At 62.2% G+C, this 1111-nt stretch overlaps 1 protein-coding gene across 1 annotated transcript in view; it reads left to right on the top strand.

Moving 5' to 3' along the window:
* LRSAM1 (leucine rich repeat and sterile alpha motif containing 1) overlaps positions 1–453 on the top strand; it is a 21139-nt gene extending 20686 nt beyond the window's left edge. The window contains exons 23-24 of the mRNA XM_009873803.1: positions 1–102; positions 328–453. The exon at positions 1–102 is cut by the window's left edge and continues 1 nt beyond it. Coding sequence (XP_009872105.1) covers positions 1–102; positions 328–453 — 228 coding nt within the window. The remainder of the gene's footprint in view (positions 103–327) is intronic.
* The last annotated feature ends 658 nt before the right edge of the window (positions 454–1111 follow it).

Raw genomic sequence — 1111 nt, 5'->3', positions numbered from 1 at the left:
CGCGCTCCCTGTGGGGAGCCTCCGAGCCCCGCGGTCCCCACGGCTCCCCTACTGCAGTGGGACGAGAAGAAGTCGGAGTGCGTTGTCTGCATGGAGCAGGAGGTGAGACCCTGACCCACGAGTGGTGCTGGAGCAGTGGGTGCAGCGAGGACAGCCTCCAGCACATCCCCTGTATCCGTGTCCCCACGCTCTGCCTCCCACACTGTGACACCCCCGGGCGATCCCTGTCTCCTCCAGCCCTGTTTCCTCCTGCACTGGAGCGCAGCGGTGCTGGGATGAGTCTTAACAGGTCACTCACTATGTCCACTCCTCTGTCTCTTTCCCCAGACCCAGATGATTTTCCTGCCTTGTGGCCACGTCTGCTGCTGCCAGACCTGCTGCGAGCGGCTGCACACTTGTCCCCTGTGCCGCAAGGACATCACACAGCGCATCCGTATCTTCCACAGCGGTTAGGCAGGGCAAAACTGCCTCCATCACCTCTTCCTGGGGCCATGCCCCTCTTCTGCTCCGTGTCAGTATTAAACAGACACTTGCACAGCATGACCAGCACTGCCCTCCCTGTGCACAGCCCTGGGCTGCCCGCCGGCTGCACCCAGGTGTCTCAGCAGCCTCCCTGTTCCCCGACGGCTTCTCAGCCTCTGCCTCAGGTTCCTTCCCCATCTGTGTCCCCTTGTCCTGCCTGTCTGCCCAGCATCCTCTAGCTTGGGAGCACCAGGTGATGGAACTGGGTGCACATGTGGCCCCCTCCTCTCTGATTCATGTATTTGCCTTCAGAAATGCCCCTCGCTCAGCAGGGACACAGCTAGTGCCACCTCTGCAGCCACCAGGACCTTGCAGGTCCTGCCATGCTCCTACACCCAGCGCTGTTCCTTAGAGATGGGTGAATCTCGTGTGGGAGGGCTCAGCCAGGGGCGTGCGCTGCTCTGGGGTGCTGACAGTGCCCTGCGCCTCTGTCACACCGAAGGTCTGGGGCTTCTGCTCTGGCGACCCACGAGAGCGTGTCTGAGGCTGCACCCGCAGGTGGTGGGGACCAGGGCAGAGCAAGGAGCTCACTGACCCCTAAATCTTCCTTTGGGTGTGGGGAAAAGCCAGCTCCAGGACTCGAGGGATC

Source organism: Apaloderma vittatum, unplaced genomic scaffold, assembly GCF_000703405.1.
Source record: "Apaloderma vittatum isolate BGI_N311 unplaced genomic scaffold, ASM70340v1 scaffold8207, whole genome shotgun sequence".
NCBI classification, from domain to species: Eukaryota; Metazoa; Chordata; class Aves; order Trogoniformes; family Trogonidae; genus Apaloderma; species Apaloderma vittatum.
This window is presented reverse-complemented; position numbering and strand designations above follow the sequence as displayed.